The sequence below is a fragment of the Coregonus clupeaformis genome, chromosome 1, assembly GCF_020615455.1.
Source record: "Coregonus clupeaformis isolate EN_2021a chromosome 1, ASM2061545v1, whole genome shotgun sequence".
NCBI lineage: Eukaryota > Metazoa > Chordata > Actinopteri > Salmoniformes > Salmonidae > Coregonus > Coregonus clupeaformis.
The window spans coordinates 44,866,232-44,882,669 of NC_059192.1; the positions used below are offsets into that span (position 1 = coordinate 44,866,232).

The following is a 16,438-nucleotide window of genomic DNA, read 5'->3' on the forward strand; positions in this document are numbered from 1 at the left end:
CAGGGAGGTGACCAAGAACCCGATGGTCACTCTGACAGAGCTTCAGAATTCTTCTGTGGAGATTGGACAACCATCTCTGCAGCACTCCACCAATCAGGCCTTTATGGTAGAGTGGCCAGACGGAAGCCACTCCTCAGTAAAAGCCACAAGACAGCCCGGTTGGAGTTTGCCAAAAGGCACCTACAGGACACAGTCAGGAGAAACAAGATTATCTGGTCTGATGAAACAAGATTTAACTCTTTGGCCTGAATGCGAATCTTCAAGTCTGGAGGAAACCTGGCACCATCTCTACTGTGAAGCATGGTGGTGGCAGCATTATACTGTGGGGATGTTTTTCAGCGGCATGGACTGGGAGACTAGTCAGGATCGAGGGAAAGATGAACGGAGCAAAGTACAGAGAGATCCTTCATGAAAACCTGCTCCAGAGCGCTCAGGACCTCAGACTGGGGCGAAGGTTCACCTTCCGACAGGACAATGACCCTAAGCACACAGCCAAGACAACGCAGGAGTGGCTTCAGGACAAGTCTCTGAATGTCCTTGAGTGGCCCAGCCAGAGCCCGGACTTGAACCCGATCGAACATCTCTGGAGAGACCTGAATATAACTGTGCAGCGATGCTCCCCATACAACCTGACAGAGCTTGAGAGGATCTGCAGAGAAGAATGGGAGAAACTCCCCAAATACAGGTGTGCCAAGCTTGTAGCGTCATACCCAAGAAGCCTCGAGACTGCAATCGCTGCCAAAGGTGCTTCCACAAAGTACTGAGTAAAGGGTGTGAATACTTATGTAAATGTAATATTTATATATTAATATTTTAATACATTTGCTAAAATTTATAAAAACCTGTTTTTGCTTTGTCATTATGGGATATTGTGTGTAGATTGATGAGGGAAAAAAATTATTTAGTCAATTTTAAAATAACCTGTAACATAACAAAATGTGGAAAAAGTCTAGGAGTCTGAATACTTTACGAATGCACTGTATCAGTATGTAGTTCTGTCGTTGAGTTGATACCTAAGTATGTAGCAGTGGAGGCTGCTGAGGGGAGGACGGCTCATAATAATGGCTGGAACGGAGCAAATGGAATGGCATCAAACCATGTGTTTGATGTATTTGATACCATTCCACTAATTCCGCTCCAGCCATTACCACGAGCCCGTCCTCCCCAATTAAGGTGCCACCAACCTCCTGTGGTATGTAGTGATATGTGTGTATGTGTGTGACTGGTGGATGCTGCTGGGTGTGAATGTGGTGTAGGGGAATGAAGATGGAAATGTAAGACAAGTTGCTGCGGTGGAAACCATTAAGTTGAGACTTTAGAGGGAGGAAACGATTCAAGGTTGCAGCATTCATGTCTGTTAACTCTGATCATGGTGGCTGAGGTGAAAGGACCTTAGGTGAAACTCCATCTGATTCACAGGGACCTTGTTCATTTTATGAGCAGGTCCAAAGCCTTGCACAATACCTCAGATAACTCTTCATGAAGTGGTAGACTGCAACCCGTTAACTATTCCTCAGCTAACCCTTTATGACTGTTAGATTGCGTTCATGCAAGTGACTGATCGGATGAATCCTCACTTATCAGTATCTGCAATTTGGCAGTATACCCAGACCTTGTTTTGAGAACGAAAGATATCTCTGTTTCAAGGACTCAGCTTAGAGAGAAGAACCCTCATGAGATATTGGTCTGTCACATGTGATGAACCAGTATTGGTCGGTCACATGAATGAAACAAAATGGTAATGATGAATTTATTAAGCTAAATCATGCAAATATAACTTGTCTGTGTATAGCCGTATATAAGACAACTGCTGGGACGGCCCCAGCAGAGCTCCTGATTGACATGTGTACTATGGTGCATTGAGTTGGTTGGATCCTCTCCAGCGTGCTGACAATAAATAATGATTCATTTAAGATTGACTTCGAGTGTCCCTGTTTAAGGAATTTCCACTACACACGTTACACTATATCTCAGCTAACCCGTTAAGGGTGATAGACTGTAACAAGCCTCAAGATTCAAGGCCTGGTTATTTATGCATGTTCATGAATGTTGCATTTTACCAAATGAAACCCATAGTGGGTGGTAACTGTAAGAAAAGGCCTACAAGTTTAAGAGATTACATGTTTCCCCAGGATACCCATTACGGGTGGTAACTATAGAAACAATGTAGCTTTATTACAGTCAGGGGGATTTAGCGAAACAAGATTGCTATATTCACGTCAGGGTAATTTAGCGAAACGTGTCAGCCTATTTGTTATTACATTTCCATTTTTGTTTTTTAGTGTGTTGTACTTGCATTCAGTAGCGTCTATGAATCACATGATTATGAAGGCATACAGTAAATGTATGAAAGCGTGTATTCTTTTTAAAATGTATATAGTTCTGTCCTAAGATATACATGTTTTATGTTTTGTGTGGACCCCAGGAAGAGTAGCTGCTGCTTCAGCAGTAGCTAATGGGGATACTAATAAAATACAAAATCTAGTGGTCAAAACCTGGTACTTTCACACAACTTTATGGTAAATATTGCAAGCAAAAAAAAACATCACCAGATGCACAGGGAATGCATTACATAATATGGAGAAGCAATACTCAAAGCCACAGATTTGTACTACTTGTCAAACACAGAGAACTGATACTGTATACAGGTTGTTGGGGTGGGATTGGCATGGGGTGTGGGGGGTCCGTGGGTGGCTAATAAAAAATAAAAAAGGGGGGGGGGGTGGGTTCCTCATATCTTACTCATTGGTAGGAACAAGTTTGGTCCAAATCGGATGTTGGGTACTATAATTATTGAATATTATGTAAATCCTATAAATTTTTATGGCCAATTTGGGTACAATCAATTAGTTTAATTTCTCAGAGATCAAAATATATTTCAATAAAATAATGTTTCAGGAATGCTAATCGTATCTGTTACTAACTACATAAAGAATTTCAGAACAATCTAAGATGATGGATGTCGAAATCCTCTTTCTTGTGCTTTTTGAGGTGGAACGACCCTGTACCCTTTAGACCTCCTCCCCCAGCCCAAGGCTAAGTCAGAAGAGGTATTCATCCCCCAGCGACAGGCAGTAAGGGAGAACAGATGAAAACATATGTCATCAGCCACGTCCTCAATGTGCAGTTGTGTTAGTTGGCTGCACACTGGATGCTTCGCCTGTCAGGTCGGATTAAAACTCATGTTTTTTTATTTATCCTGTGAGTATTCAATTTCCTGCTGTGAAATGGGATTTGAGGAAAGTCGGTGCTGCTCTATTACGCAGAGATTACTCTCCTCCACTCTGTTGGGACTTTAGCAATGTCCTCAGACCCTCACCCACTCGAAGACATTGAGGAAGGCACAGCAAAAAAGTCCTTGTTGGTTCTGTATCTGAGGCTTTCGGATAAATAATTGCTGTTTCTTTCTTCCCTGCTATCCCAGCTCCCAAAGCTCTTTGACATACAGTAGGAGAGGAAAACTCTCTTGTCAAATATTTAATACTTCCTCTCCTGGGATACTGTGTTTTGAATTTTAAACATGTCTCCCCTATGTACACTGTAAAAAAAATATTATTTGAATCAACCCCCAAAAAATTGTGACAACTGGGTTCAAGTAAATTAGTTAGGTTTTCTCAATTTAAAAAAAAAACGACATTTGTTAAATGCTAACTGTTAATTTTGATTATTAGCAAACCTATATTTCAAGGTGCAACCTATTTCTTTCAACACTCAACTTACTTTTCCCCTTTGGTTAAACCTAATAAATAACATAAATACAAACTAATATACAACCAATTATTTAATGTTATACCAAGTTCATTTTAAACTTTGTAATTACCTATCCACATTTTTTCAAGCAATTAAATACATTTCCTGTTAATCAAGATATTACATTGGTTACATAACATAAAATAATGACTCCAAACACTTTCTTTACATAAGACTTTCACATTAACTCGTCACAATATTGTAACCAAGTGGTGGCCATCTCATCAATGAAAACCTTTCCAGGCTCTTTAGTATCACAGTACTTACGCAGATATAATTTATGAGTCAGTGCTGGCAGTAAACAGTTAACAATAAAACATTTTAAATAAATACAAATAATTAAATAAAAACATTAACTGGAATGACATTCACTCTCACGGGTGGCCTAAAATAACAACTGGAAAGCCACGCCCCAATAGCTCACGCCTCAAACTCTTCTGATAGCCTGCCGCGCTACATTGCACCCACCACTATGCAATACGAATGCGCATGAGGTGTTGAAAGCAATTTAGAAGCTTTCATTCAATTCAAAAAATCACATTGATCTGTCAAATTCATTATTTGATTAGACACATTTTATAGAATAGGTTAAACAAACCTAAGCGTAATTTTCAAATGTGCACCTTCAGCTGTTTTACCCAACTTAGCAATAGGTTAAGTTACTGAAAAGTGGAAGTTAAGAATCAAGTTCTTGAATAAGTTATTGGAAATAACTAACTTTTAATATATTCATATAAGTTAGCATAAAATCAGTACCAGATAATGCATGGGTATTCTTTGGCGGCCATGTACAGTATTTCATGTGCAGAGTGTGCAACCTTTAATTGGCACCTATTGGATCTATCTGTGTGTACCTGTCGTCTTGGGCTTACTAGCACATGAAATACATGGCCACCAAATAATACCAATGGAATCTTCCATGCCAAAATATTTTATAGTATATACATTTCTGATATACCGCCCAGCCAGCATACACCATGGGGATTTTTTTGACTTTATTTTCAGTAAAAGAGACATTCAAGCCTACTGTATGTGTGTGTGCATGTGTGTTTGTGTGTGTGTGGTTGGCTTGTTGATTGTATGGGGAGAGATAGAGGGAGTCTGGTCAATGGGATTTTCCAATCCATTAGCCATAGCTAATTAAGCTGAAGTATTGCTAACTTGGCATCTACAACTCTCATGGCCTACAAACTCTACAATGACTTACAACAACACAAGGTGCTTATTATTGGACCCAAAGCACACAGAGAAAATCTGGCCGCACATTTAAATTCACGGACAATAAAGATAAAACACTATGTAAAAAACCTAGGTTTCATTTTAGATTCTGAACTCAATTTCGAATTACACATTAGGAATGTGACCAAAATAGCTTATGGAACATTGCCAAGGTGCGCCTGTTTCTATCTCAGGGTGATAGAGAGAGACTCATCCATGCTTTCATTACAAGCAGGCTTGACTACTGTAATGCTCTCCTGTCTGGTCTACCCAAAAAGGCCATTGGTCAACTGCAAAACACACAGAATGCTGCACGGGTACAGACAAAGATCAGACGGAGAGCACACATTACACAAGTTTCTGCACTGGATTAATTTTAAGATTCTTCTATTGGTTTTTAAATCAATCCACGATTGGCCACCCCAATAAATATAAGACATGCTTTTGAGTTACAGTGCCTTTGGAAAGTATTCAGACCCCTTGACGTTTTCCAAATTTTGTTACGTTACAGCCTTATTCTAAAATTGATTTAAACCTCAACAATCTACCCACAATTGCCCATAATGACAAAGCGAAAACAGGTTTTTAGAAATCAGAAATACTTTATTTACATAAGTATTCAGACCCTTTGCTATGAGACACGAAATTGACCTCAGGCGCATCCTGTTTCCATTGATCATCCTTGAGATGTTTCTACAACTTGATTGTAAATTCAATTGATTGGACATGATTTGGAAAGCCACACACCTGTCTATATAAGGTGCCACAGTTGAGAGTGCATGTCAGAGCAAAAACCAAGCCATGAGGTTGAAGGAATTGTCCGTAGAGCGCCGAGACAGGATTGTGTCGAGGCACAGATCTGGGGAAGGGTACCAAACATTTTCTGCAACATTGAATATCCCCAAGAACACAGTGGCCTTCATCATTCTTAAATGGAAGAAGTTTGGAACCACCAAGACTCTTCCTAGAGCTGGCCACCCGGCCAAACTGAGCAATCGGGGGAGTTGGGCCTTGGTCAGTAATAACCTAATGGTCACTCTGACAGAGCTCTTGAGTTCCTCTGTGGATATAGGAGAACCTTCCAGAAGAACAACCATCTCTGCAGCACTCCACCAATCAGGCCTTTATGGTAGAGTGGCCAGACGGAAGCCACTCCTCAGTAAAAGGCACATGACAGGCCGCTTGGAGTTTGACAAAAGGCACCTACAGGACTCTCAGACCATGAGAAACAAGATTCTCTGGTCTGATGAAACCAAGATTAAACTCTTTGGCCTGAATTCCAAGTGTCATGTCTGGAGGAAACCTGGCACCATCCCTACGGTGAAGCATGGTGGTGGCAGCATCATGCTGTGGGGATGTTTTTCAGTGGCAGGGACTGGGAGACCAGTCAGAATCGAGGCAAAGATGAACGGAGCAAAGTACAGAGAGATCCTTGATGAAAAGCGCTCAGGACCTCAGACTGGGGCGAAGGTTCACCTTCCAACAGCACAACGACCCTAAGCACACAGCCAAGACAACGCAGGAGTGGCTTCGGGACAATTCTCTGAATGTCCTTGAGCGGTCCAGCCAGAGCCCGGACTTGAACCCGATCGAACATCTCTGGAGAGACCTGAAAATAGCTGTGCAACAACGCTCCCCATCCAATCTGACAGAGCTTGAGAGGATTATTTTTAATACATTTGCAGCATTTCTAAAAACCTGTTTTTGCTTCGTCATTATCGGGTATTGTGTGCAGATTGATGAGGGGAAAAAAACAAATTAATCAATTTTAGAATAAGGCTGTAACCTAACAAAATGTGGAAAAAGTCAAAGGGTCGGAATACTTTCCGAAGGGACTGCAATAACAAATATTACATGACATTACATCCATAACACTTTTCACAACACATTAAGTGTGTGCCCTCAGACCACTAGTCTACTACCACATATCTACAATACAAGTGTGTACGTGTGTGTAGAGTGCATGTGTTATTATGTGTATTTGTATGCGTGTGTCTGTGTCTGTGTGTGTCTCTTCACAGTCCTCGCTGTTCCATGAGGTATATTTTAATCTGTTTTTTAATCTGATTCTACTGCTTGCATCAGTTACCTGACGTGGAATAGAGTTCCATGTAGCCATGGCTCTATGTAGTACTGTGCGCCTCCCGTAGTCTGTTCTGGACTTTGGGATTGTGAAGAGACCTGTCTTGTGGGGTATGCATTGGTGTCCGAGGTGTGTGCTAGTAGTTTAAACAGACAGCTCGGTGCATTCAGCATGTCAATGCTTCTTACAAAAACAAGTAGTCAAATCTCTCCTCTACTCTGAGCCATGAGAGATTAACATGCATATTATTAATATTAGCTCACCATGTACATTTAAGGGCCAGCCGTGCTGCCCTGTTCTGAGCCAAATGTAATTTTCCTGTCCCTCTTTGTGGCACCTGACCACATGACTGGACAGTAGTCCAGGTGCGACAAAACTAGGGCCTGTAAGACCTGCCTTGTTGTTAGTGTTGTTAAGAAGGCAGAGCAGCGCTTTATTATGGACAGACTTCTCCCAATTTTAGCTACTGCTGCATCAACATGTTTTGACCATGACAATTTACAATCCAGGGTTACTTAGCCACCTCAACTTGCTCAATTTCCCCATTATTCATTACACAATTTAGTTGAGGGTTAGGGTTTAGTGAATGATTTGTCCCAAATACAATGCTTTTAGTTTTTTGAAACTGACTGCAGCTCTTTGTTAGGTGTTGCAGTAATTTCACTCACTGTAGTAGCTGATGTGTAAAGTATTGAGTCATCCGCATACATAGACACACTGGCTTTCCTCAAAGCCAGTAGCATGTCATTAACAAAGACAGAAAAAAAGTAAGGGGCCTGGGGAATTTCTGATTCTACCTGAATTATGTTGGAGAGGCTTCCATTAAAGAACACCCTCTGTGTTCTGTTAGACAGGTAACTCTTTATCCACAATATACAGTAGCAGGGGGTGTAAAGCCATAACATATGCTTTTTTCCAGCAGCAGACTATGATCGATAAGAGGACTCCCATGGTATTTACATATTTGCAGAAATCCATTCAGGTCTATTTTGCGTTCTAATGATCTAAAGTCGTGCTGTTGCTACTGCCAGTAAATACACAGTACAGTTCAAAGTGGTCCTCTGTAGCTCAATTGGTAGAGCATGACGCTTGTAACGCCAGGGTAGTGGGTTCGATCCCCAGGAACACCCATACGTGAAAATGTATGCACACATGACTGTAAGTCGCTTTGGATAACAGCATCTGCTAAATGGCATATTATTAAAGTTTAATGATGGCAGGGCCGTGTGGCAAATGGCTTATTTGCATAAAGGCAGCAGACTATGATCGATAATGTCAAAAGCTGCACTGAAGTCGGCATTTGTGTAAGTGCCGTGCATGTTGAATGTCCTTCCCTATAAGCATGCTGAAAGTCTGTTGTCAATTTGTTTACTGTAAAGAAGCATTGTATTTGGTCAAACAAATTTTTTCCCAAAAGTTTACTAAGGGTTGGTAGCAGGCTGATTGGTCAGCTATTTGTGCCAGTAAAGGGGGCTTTACTATTCTTGGGTAGCGGAATGACTTTTACTTCCCGCTAGGCCTGAGGGCACACACTTTCTTGTAGGCTTAGATTGAAGATATGGCAAATAGGAGTGGCAATATCGTCCGCTATTGTCCTTAGTACATTTCCATCCAAGTTGTCAGACCCAGTTTGATTGTCATTGTTGATAGACAACAATAATTTTTGGACCTCTTCCACACTCACGTTTCGAATAAAAAATTACAATGCTTGTCTTCCATAACTTGGTCAGTTATACTTGGATGTGTAGTGTCGCCGTTTGTTGCTGACATGTCATGCCTAAGTTTGCTAATATTTACGATGAAAAAATCATTAAAGTAGTTGGGCGGCAGGTAGCTTAGTGGTTAAGAGCGTTGTGCCAGTAACCGAAAGGTCGCTGGTTCTAATCCCCGAGCCAACTAGGTGAAAAATCGGTCAATGTGCCCTTGAGCAAGGCACTTAACCCTAATTGCTCCTGTAAGTCACTCTGGATAAGAGCGTCTGCTAAATAATGTAATGGGTGTAACTAAGGCTGGGAATGTAACTAAGGCTGGGAATGTCATTACAATCAAACTAGCAAGGGCAATGATCACAAGCTAGCGTATCTATTTATGTAGGAAGCTAAAAACACGGAACCTAACGTTAGCTAGATAGCTAGCTAGCTAGCTGCTAGGAGGATGTCATGTCATTGGAGGAGTGGGTGAGTGACTGACTTTTTCCCCTAATATAGTTTTTCGGTAGCTACACAGCTAGAGATACAGATGTCATTTGGTTAGCAAGCAAGAAATGTGAATCGCTTTGCTAGCTTTGCTGAACTTGAACGACTGTTATTCAGTTAGCATATCTCTTGCGTTCGCAAATTCACTCTGGCTATCTATTCCGATTTCAGAGAACTCTCGTCTGAGTGTGCCAGTACGCACAATAACTGATGAATTTACGACCGTGCAACACCTGCTGAATATGACCGGTGTCAGTAAACATAGGCAAAAAAAGTTATAGTTTGTCACGAATGCTCTAGATAACATGTAAACAGCCTAACCAGCTCTGCTAGGGCGAGTACAATGGTCAGAGTGAGGTGTTCTCTCATTTGTGTCTAGAAGTAGCTAGCTAGCAAACTAGACAACTTTAGCCAGTTAGCTTGGGTGTTTGGTTGGGACAAGCATGCATTGGCAGGCAAGCTGCAGAAGGACGAGTAGGCTACAATTCCCCATAATTTGTCAGTGCAATTTTGATGGCCAACTAGCTGAAAAAGTTTAAGAGGGTTTATCTAATGTTCCCTCATTAGATTTTTGTTTGATCAATAGGACTGTAAAGTTCCCAAATGTAAGAGGACTCCCATGGTATTTACATATTTGCAGAAATCCATTCAGGTGTATTTTGCATTCTAATGATCTAAAGTTGTGCTGTTGCTACTGCCTGTAAATACACAGTCCAGTTCAAAGTGAATGATGGCAGGGCCGTGTGGCAAATGGCTTATTTGCATAAAGGCCTACTGAAGCGCCAATTGGCAATGGCACATCGGTCTGCATAGACTCTGGTCCTGGACGAGACAGATGTGTTTATTAGGTTTTATTTACTGCAGTGTCTATTAATTGTCCAAATGCACGGCCGCTTTCCCACTCTATATTGCTGTAGAATTTTCCCAAATATCTTAGTATACGTCATTCCCAAACATTCAAAGAATTTATGAAAACGTGAAAAGGACCATATGTAAGTCCTCACTTGTCAGAATTTTTTTTAAAGTGCCATATTCTTCCTGGGGGTGTATATGAGCAGAGTTTTATAAGATTTCATGTTGCTAAAATGCTGTCAGTTCCACTTTAAATATAGAACTAATCGAACGAACGACTGGGTCACGTCTTTAACAACCAAAAGATGAGAAGGTATGAATTAGATTATTAAAAAAATCAACTAAAAAAAATGTTATTTCTACTGCTAAGTGTGTGCTTTACTATTGTTTTATTTGGTAACAACTCTGCCTCATCCAGCTGTGTTGTCCATTATTTCCAACTGAAATTTGACTTCCGCTTTTAACCCAACCCCTCCGAAAGACACACATACATAGTGTGCATTCGGAAAGTATTCAGACCCCTTGACCTTTTCCACATTTTGTTACGTTACAGCCTTATTCCACAATTATTATTATTATTATTAATTTTTTTTTTTTTATCAATCTACACACAAAAGCCCATAATTACAAAGCGAAAACTTTTTATTTGAAATTGTTGCAAATTTATAAAAAAAAGTACCTTATTTACGTAAGTATTTAGACCCTTTGCTATGAGACTCGAAATTGAGCTCAGGTGCATCCTGGATAGGAGCAGCAGGGGGGTGGGGGGGGGGCTGCCACACTGGGTGCCCGGGGAGCAGTTGTTGTAGAGGGTTGTGCAGGCAATGACATCTAGGATTCGATACCAGCAACCCTCCGGTTGCCAGCTCAGTTCCCACCAGATTTTTCCTGTCGGACCCGTGATTTGAACTGACAACCCTCTGGTTACTAACCGCTAGGCTACCTATCGCCCTATGTAGAACATATGCTTCTGTATTGTATCCTCTGAAAGATAGTAGTGTTGAAGATTGAAGCTAATTCCAGTTTAGCATGACTTTGAGAGATCTAAAGCGCACTAAAGGATGCCAAAGAAAAGGTTTGTTCTGGCGTAATATCCCTTAAACCTTTTACTGCAGTGGGTTAAATCAGGGTCACATAGAGTCTTTCTTGGTAGTCTTAAACAAATCTACTTTGAAACAAAAGTATACACCTCACACACATGGTTATGGGCTTACAAAAAAGCAGACACCTGTACCATTTCAGATATCGAGTTGAAATGTATTCACTTTTGAGTTTGCATCCCAATTTTACACTTTATATACATCACAGAAGACTGAAATATAACAAAACCGTTTGATATAGAAATAATGTTTATTAATTATGAAATTATTACAAATATTAATAACATTCCACCCATGAGGCCACTAGGTAATTTGACTGCAGGAAAGGGCTACCATTATACTTCCCACACTATTAACATATTAATACGAGGCAGATCCATGTCTCCCACTGTGCAGAGGATTTGCAGTGGGACGCCAGAAGCAGTGGAACTGTAAATTGGTTCTGATGGACAGTTGGGTTACTTAATGTAATAGCTGGATAAAGAGCATGGGATCTGTCTGTGAATTCTGTGATACATGACTCCAACTGGGAAAAGGGTGTGCAACAGGGAAATAGATAGCCTATGATCTGTATTTGATCCTCACAGTTCATACACATGTTTGATCCATGTGTTTAGTCTAGGTTTTAGCTATTAGACAACTTTAAGACAACATTCAATTTCCCAGTCATAACAAAAGGCATGGAACTCTGCATCTGTTGCATTATTCTCATTTTTTAAGCCACCCAGCTGTGATATCAACCTCTCCCCTTAATTATCTTGCTCTTTGTTCTCTCCAATGGAAAGAGAATACAACAGTGTAGTGATGTTGCTAGTGCTTTCAAGGAGAGCCACAGGAACATGAGAGGAGTCAGTTATCTGAGGGCAGATGAACTGAGGGCAGATCATACCCCCAAGACATGCAAACCTCCCCTATTATTGGTAATGGTGAGAGGTTAGCATGTCTTGGGAGTATGATCTTTGACCCTCTAATTGTTTCACTCATAATTATTCACGATTCATTCAGGATTATCCGTAATCATGGTAGCATCCACATTAATGTAGAAGTGTTTAGAAACATATTCTATAGTTAATAATAAAAGTGACTCCAAAATGACCCAATACATTGTTTATCATTAATTTCTATTGGGCACAAAATAATCTGAAACACAACCAAAACAAACTGCAAATGCATCCAACAAGTTTGTAGAGTCACAAGCTTGATGTAGTCATTGCGTGCTAGGAATATGGGACCAAATACTACACTTTTGACCATTTTATTTATACAAATCTTTAGGGATGTCAATATTTTTGACCCCTACATTGTTGAAAACAAATATTTTGTCTGGTGCAGTAGTGTTTGAGCGAGGGAGAGAGAAAGTTAACTGCTGGTTTTCAGTGAATTGGTTTAAATCCCATGGCTCATTTGAATTTCTGGAAAATTCTCAACGACAACAGTGGTCAAATTAAGATATCACATCTGTAAATGGACAAAGACTCCCATGTGGGATGGGACTCTTGCTGCTATGCTAATCTCTGAAGGGATGGTGGCCGGAGCTACTGTGCCAAGGACCAACTTTTTATGGCAGAATAAGGTGGTACCCGGGGGGTTGGACATACCTAAGTTGTGCATGGAGAATATTATGCCTGCTAAAAAATGGACTGGCAAGAAGATGATGAGTTCCTGTCACGGTAAGGGTCAAGTATGCACCACAACATCCCATCATCCTCTCTGCGTAACTCCTGAAGGCATTAGCACAGCCGATTGGACACAGTGCTTGGTGCATCTGGTGCTGATGGCTGCATCACTGGTGCCACACAGCAGCACTGTGGCAGTGTCAATGTGAATTTCAAAACTTCTGTAGAGAATTCCAATGCTTTTGAGTGATGCAGTGGGACTCGTTATTGAGTATTGGTGTGTCTCAACAAAACAACCAATGGAGAATTGCTTTATCTTTCTCTCGCAATCGCCCTCTCGATCTCTCTCTCTTACACACACACATGCGCTTGCTCACACACACACGCACACATACAAACACACAGAAAATCCGTTAACATTTTACTTGACACCCAGTGTCATAACACGTTATGACACGGTCATAACCATGTCATAATATGTCATAAAAGCTGACATAACTTGTCACAACCTGTCATAATATGGTCAGAACACAGTCATGACTCATATTTACGCCTGTTGTGACATATATTGCAATATCTTATGGCTGGTTATGACACCTACATAAGAGTGTCAAAACCCACATATTTTCAAATTAGATTTTTCCCTGCCAAGAAGTTTCCTTTCGTTTAAAAGTTTGGTTCTTAAATCCTTTGTTGTTGTTGTAATGAATTCTTTACAGTCATATTTTTTTCATAATATTTTAAATAACTTGTAGAAAATACACTTTATGACACTGTCATGAAGCATTATGACCAACCCTTGTCACTTTACTTGGACTAAGAAAATACATTTTATGACACTGTCAAGAAGCATTATGAGTCATAATTTATGACCATCATAATTATATAAGCCACATAGGCCTATCACATAAAGTTTGGGGTCACTTAGAAATGTCCTTGTTTTCGAAAGAAAAACTATTTTTTTGTCCATTAAAATAACATCAAATTGATCAGAAATGCAGTGTAGACATTGTTAATGTTGTAAATGGCTATTGTAGCTGGAAACGGCTGATTTTTTATGGAATATAGAGGCCCATTATCAGCAACCATCAGTCCTATGTTCCAATGAAACGTTGTGTTTGCTAATCCAAGTTTATCATTTTAAAAGGCTAATTGATCATTAGAAAACCCTTTTGCAATTATGTTAGCACAGCTGAAAACTGTTGTGCTGATTAAAGAAGCAATAAAACTGGCCTTCTTGAGACTAGTTGAGTATCTGGAGCATCAGCAATTGTGGGTTCGATTACATGCTCAAAATTGCCAGAAACAAATAACTTTCTTCTGAAACTCGTCAGTCTATTCTTGTTCTGAGAAATGAAGGCTATTCCTGAAGACCTCATAACTGAAGATCTCATACAACGCTGTGTACTACTCCCTTCACAGAACAGCGCTAACTGGCTCTAACCAGAATAGAAAGAGGAGTGGGAGGCCCCGGTGCACACCAGTCTCAACGTCAACAGTGAAGAGGTGACTCCAGGATGCTGACCTTCTAGGCAGAGTTGCAAAGAAAAAGCCATCTCAGACTGGCCAATAAAAAGAAAATATTAAGATGGGCAGTCTGAGATATGGCTTTTTCTTTGCAACTGCCTAGAAAGTCAGCATCCCGGAGTCGCCTCTTCACTGTTGATGTTGAGACTGGTGTTTTGCAGGTACTATTTAATGAAGCTGCCAGTTGAGGACCTGTGAGGCGTCTGTTTCTCAAACTAGACACTCTAATGTATTTGTCCTCTTGCTCAGTTGTGCACCGGGGCCTCCCACTCCTCATTATATTCTGGTTGCTCTGTTCTGTGAAGGGAGTAGTACAGAGCGTTGTACGAGATCTTCAGTTTCTTGGCAATTTCTCGCATAGAATAGCCTTCATTTCTCAGAACAAGAATAGACTGACGAGTTTCATAAGAAAGTTATTTGTTTCTGGCCATTTTGAGCCTGTAATCGAACCCACAATTGCAAAAGGGTTTTCTAATAATCAATTAGCCTTTTATTATGATAAACTTGGATTAGCAAACACAACGTGCCATTGGAACACAGGACGGATGGTTGCTGATAATGGGCCTCTGTACGCCTATGTAGATATTCCAAAAAAATCAGCCATTTCCAGCTACAATAGCCATTTACAACATTAACACATTTTTAAAACATGTCTAAATATATGTGTCATGACCATATTATAACAGGTTATGACAAGTTATGTCAGCTGTTATGACATGGTTATGTCCGTGTCATAACGTGTTATGACGTTGGGTGTCAAGTAAAGTGTTACCGAAAATCTTTTACACTGGACCCAGCAACACCTAATTTTACCATTTTTACAATGTCTCATACTGTCAACTGACTGTATATTCAGCATCTATACATAGTAACCACAGGTCCCAGGCAGTCACTGTAACTATTCTACTGTAACTTATCTTAATTACCTGCTAATGAGGAGCATGATGAACACTCTCCCTCCAGAGCGGAGAACAGCCATCATTGCTGGATGTGTGGAGGCGTCTGGTGAAGTCTATCTGAAATAAGAGGAAAGAGAAAACTCAATCCCTAAATATAGGTACACTCAGGCTTTTGTGCATGTTCAATGCCAGCACTACTTCATATATGTTCTTCGACTGAATAATATTTAGTTCAGATCCAGTGAAAAGGACTCCCAAACCCCAGTCTTTTCAGGTGCTGTTTACAAACTCAAATTAGTTGAGGGGCATCACATATGTTCTGAGTCTTCTGTGCTGTTTTTGTACACTGTAGACCTCCATGGTAATTTTATGACTGAATTGACATACATACAGGTCCCAAATTATTATTGGCACGCTTGATAAAGGAGCAAAAAAGACTGTATAAAATAAATAAATAAAATACTGATCTATATTGTATGCTCCAAATGTTTTGTTATTATATTATTTTATACTAATACAATTGCTCAGAGAAAGAGATTTTGTTTAAAACCTCTTAAATGTAACTAAATGTAATAAAAAATGTAATCTACGTCATCCAGAATTTTTTTTATTTCTCATGAGAGGGCCAGTAATGCTGCAAGAAATGTTAAAATCTCACCTTTCAAAAAAATTTAATAATAAGAACTTTCTGGTAAAACTAGTTATACATTGCTGAGGTGTAGTCACTTTTGACAACAGAAGCTCAAGTGCACATTACAAATATGATATAAATATTAAACTATAAAATATTTTCTATGATGTATTTCCTACTCAACAAAACTGTGTGAATAAGGCTTGAAATGACTTAAATTTTTTCTAAATCAATTTATTAAACGACTAACTATAAGATTTCACCATCCTTATAACTGTAAAATACATATTTGTATATTTAGTGTTAGAGACAATGGGCATATGCTTCCATTTTTCGACGCCAAACCCACCACTGGTGCGCGTGGCCAAAGAGATCTATTTTCATGTAATTTGATCAAAACACTGGTTCCAATCCAAGTGCCAATGCTGTTTATCAAACTCCAGGCCGCGCTATGGTCAGATTACATGAAAATGAGTTATTTGGCCATGCATACCTGTGGTGTATTTGGCGTTGAAAAATTGAAGCATACAGTCATGGTCAAAAGTTTTGAGAATGACACAAGTATTG

At 40.0% G+C, this 16,438-nt stretch overlaps 1 protein-coding gene across 1 annotated transcript in view; it reads right to left on the bottom strand.

The window, feature by feature from the left end:
- The window catches only part of LOC121582704 (gamma-aminobutyric acid receptor subunit pi-like), an 82,022-nt gene that overhangs the window by 57,887 nt on the left and 7,697 nt on the right, over positions 1–16,438 (bottom strand). The window contains exon 2 of the mRNA XM_041898724.1: positions 15,268–15,357. Coding sequence (XP_041754658.1) covers positions 15,268–15,323 — 56 coding nt within the window. The 5' untranslated portion in view covers positions 15,324–15,357. The remainder of the gene's footprint in view (positions 1–15,267; positions 15,358–16,438) is intronic.